Here is a 3524-nt window from a genome sequence, read left to right as displayed (position 1 = left end):
TTACCACAACTATTATTTGATCAAAATGTCAATGTAATGAATATTATTTAATTTATATTATAAATATTGTAAAATAAACACGTTTTCCAAAAGAACTACGCGCACCATTAATCTCCTGTGAATGACAGTATGCCTTTGACTGCCTGCACTTCACCACCAAGACACCATGGGGCGCAGTAGAATATTGTGCAACAGCAAAAGGTTGATTAATCAGCTGTGCGGTAAACCGTTGGAACACACAGTGGACAGCTGATTAATCAATTAAACCAATAGAGTGAGACACCAGTTGCCTTTCAGGAAGTAGTGAGATTGTGCACCTAGCCTATTATTGAGAAGCAAACATTCATTCATTAGCTATACAGGAGTATATACATACAGTAGCTACCATGCCGCCCAAAAAAAGGCCACTGCTGCCGACCGGGTCATCAAGCCTAGAAAATTTCGGCTTTTTATCAAAGAAACCTGCTATGACACCTAGGGATGGGACGATTATCGTGTTTATCGTTAATCGCGATAAAAACACCCGCGATAACTTTATCGCGGAGAATTTTAATTAGTTGAATAATCGTCATAATCGTTTTTTTTTATTTTTTTTATTTTTTTATTATTATTTTTAAATGACCCAAACAATAGACACATGGGGTCCTTATCCAATGTAACATCTAGAATTAGATGAATTTTATCCACTATACCTTTCCAGTAATCATCTATATATCTACAAGTCCAAACACAATGAACAAAGCTCCCAACCTCGGTAATACACTTTGTACACATTTCCGATTTGTTATGATCCATTTTATGTCTAAGTTGGGGAGTAATCTGCAAACGTTGTAGTAGTCTAAATTGCGTTTCCTTCATCCTATTACAGATTGAGATGTCGTTTGCCGATTGCCATATTAGTGACCAAGTTGCTTCATCAGTATTAATGTTCAGGTCATTATTCCAGTCTTTGGGCGTAAATGCAGGGTTGCCTTTATCATATTTCGAAAGTGCTCTATACCCAAACCCCAGAATGCCTCTCGTCTTTCCAGCAGAGACTATCTCCTCCAGCGGAGAGGGTTGGTGACAGAGGCCAGTGTCTTTTTGGCTATTTAAAAAACTTCGTATCTGAAGGTATCTGAAAAACTCATTTCGTGGTAGGTCATATTTCTTACATAATTGGTCAAATGAAAGTACTATTTCCGTATCATATAAATGTCCGATAGTAACCATCCCTTTGCTGTCCCACCGCTTGAAACCCCTATCCGTGGCACCAGGGGAGAAGTCTATGTTGCCCCAAACTGGCGAGAGGGAGGATGTCATAATCGTATGTTATAAAGAAATAGTAATATAATTGAGATTTCTCACATGAGCCGCGCGCGAATATCGTCACAGAAATTTGTCTCGCGTGATTGTTCAGCCTGCATGGGTAACGTGACTGTCAAGTCAGCCTTGTCAGTCAGTCACTAACGTATGCTAGCCTTCTCACCATGGCTGCATCGGCCCCGTGTCCATTGCCTCACCTTTCCAGGGTTGCATGCAGGCTTCTATGCATACCTGCAACTAGTGTTCCTTCAGAGAGAGTGTTTAGTGCCAGTGGGCACATACTCACACCTCTCCGAGCACAGCTAAAGGCAGAAAAAGTGAACATGTTGACATTTTTGCACTTTAACCTATCTTGAAGCTTTCAAGTCTCTAAGCCACAAGGCTAGCACTCAGTTTGATGACAGAAAAGTGTCAGTGTTCAAGTTTTGTTTGACAGTATTTTTCCCCTTTATTTATGCAGTGATACCTTATAATTTATCATTACCTTATTTAAGATTTTATTAAAGATTTTTATTTTTGTCAAGATGTTTTTAAAATGATGTTAATGTTATTAACATGATTCAATAAAAATACAACAAAATCTAAGTTAAAGTGATTACAGTGTGTTTTATTGGCATTCAAAAAAAAAGTCTTTTTTTTTTTTTTTTTTTTTTTATTCTCGCGATAATATCGTGGATCGCGATTATTTTGCCCACGATAATCGTGACATGACATTTTCTAATCGTCCCACCCCTAATGACACCTAACGTTAGCCCTGCTGCTACTACTGTTACTGCTACTACTGCTGCTACTACTGAGGACTCTGCTACCTACTGAAAACAGACCACTTTGGTCTTTCTTGTCTCCGTAAAGGTAAGGTGGCTTTTACTTTTTACTAACCTAATGTATTTTTCGCTCTTCTGTATAGCAAAAATAACACAATTATTGGCCGAGATACATGTGTGACTATCGCTTTTATAGCTGTTGTTTCATGTGGGGCTGTTGATGTGGTGAAATGAGTAGCCTGCAGCTGTAGCGTCAGGATATGTTGGGATTTGAGGATGAGGATGATGTTTCGGTACCGGTACCGTTTTTAAAGTATCGATTTGTCACCGGTATCGAATAAAACCCAAACTGTACCCAACCCTAACTATATGTTTACATGCCAACTAATTAGCTAATTCATTTCTTTCATTTAGAGCTGAGGGGAGCAACAGAGAGACAGACAACAGGACAGCAACAGAGAGACAGACAACAGGACAGTAACAGAGAGACAACGGGAGAGGAGAGCAATAGAGACAGAACTGAATGCACTGAACCTTTTTTTTATTCTTTGCATTATTAACACTGTTGTGTTATTGTGTTATTAAAGTGTTTAAGTGTTTTATGGTAAAGCATTATGAGTGGTGTGTGTGTGCAGGGTGCTCGTGAGTTGTATATTTTGGGGAGGGGGGAGGCTTGTGTATGGGGGCGGGGGGTCCTCACACAAAGGAGTAGCCTAGGGCCACTGACCACCTTAATCCGCTACTGCCTATAGCTAATTAAAACTTGTAAGTCCCATCGCTGTGTGGGCATGATTCGCGCGTGCATGAGAACATTTCGCACTGTTATTTTGGAGACCCCCACAGAGTTCAGCTTATAACTCGAACCCTGGTTAAAACACACACACACACACACACACACACACACACACACACACACACACTCTCCTCTCACCTCAACGGCTCCATGGTCAAATGATGTAGTGGCAGCCAGTCCCACACATCTGACTCCCCGGATCACAGGAGAGGATTGAATCAGCCCGAGAATCTACACAACGTGAATTTAATATAAAGAAACACATACTACTCTCTCTTTCTCTATCTCTCTCTCTGTATCTCTCTCTCTATATATATCTCTCTCTTTCTCTCTCTCTCCACACGGCCATAGCGCCTTCCTCACAGTCTTCCTCACTAGTTTCTATCTTCACAGAGAGAAGCTTTATTGGTGTAATGAACTCCCACATGACTGGCTGTTACTCTTTATTTTATCATGCTCTTAAAAAAGTGCTCTGGTGCAAAAAGTGCAAGGTGCGGGACAAACGTTTCGGTCATATGACCATCATCAGTGTCACAGGGCAACAGACAGACCATGGGCTGTGTTCGAAATGGCATACTAGCATACTGCATACTAGCATACTCAATGAGTATATACTGCATACTGCTTACTAAATTCATAATAAGTATGCCAAAACCAGCCGA

At 40.4% G+C, this 3524-nt stretch overlaps 1 protein-coding gene across 1 annotated transcript in view; it reads right to left on the bottom strand.

Moving 5' to 3' along the window:
• LOC308171253 (NLR family CARD domain-containing protein 3-like) overlaps nucleotides 1–3014 on the bottom strand; it is a gene marked incomplete at both ends in the record, with an annotated part of 11467 nt that extends 8453 nt beyond the window's left edge. Inside the window, one exon of the mRNA XM_080546094.1 lies at nucleotides 3001–3014. Within this exon, the coding sequence (XP_080402220.1) occupies nucleotides 3001–3014 (14 nt within the window). The remainder of the gene's footprint in view (nucleotides 1–3000) is intronic.
• Between the last annotated feature and the right edge of the window lie 510 nt (nucleotides 3015–3524).

Source organism: Nansenia antarctica, assembly GCF_963989245.1.
Source record: "Nansenia antarctica genome assembly, chromosome: 15".
In the NCBI taxonomy this organism is placed as follows: Eukaryota; Metazoa; Chordata; class Actinopteri; order Argentiniformes; family Microstomatidae; genus Nansenia; species Nansenia antarctica.
The sequence above is the reverse complement of the archived record's forward strand: the minus strand, read 5'-3'. Positions and strand labels throughout refer to the sequence as shown.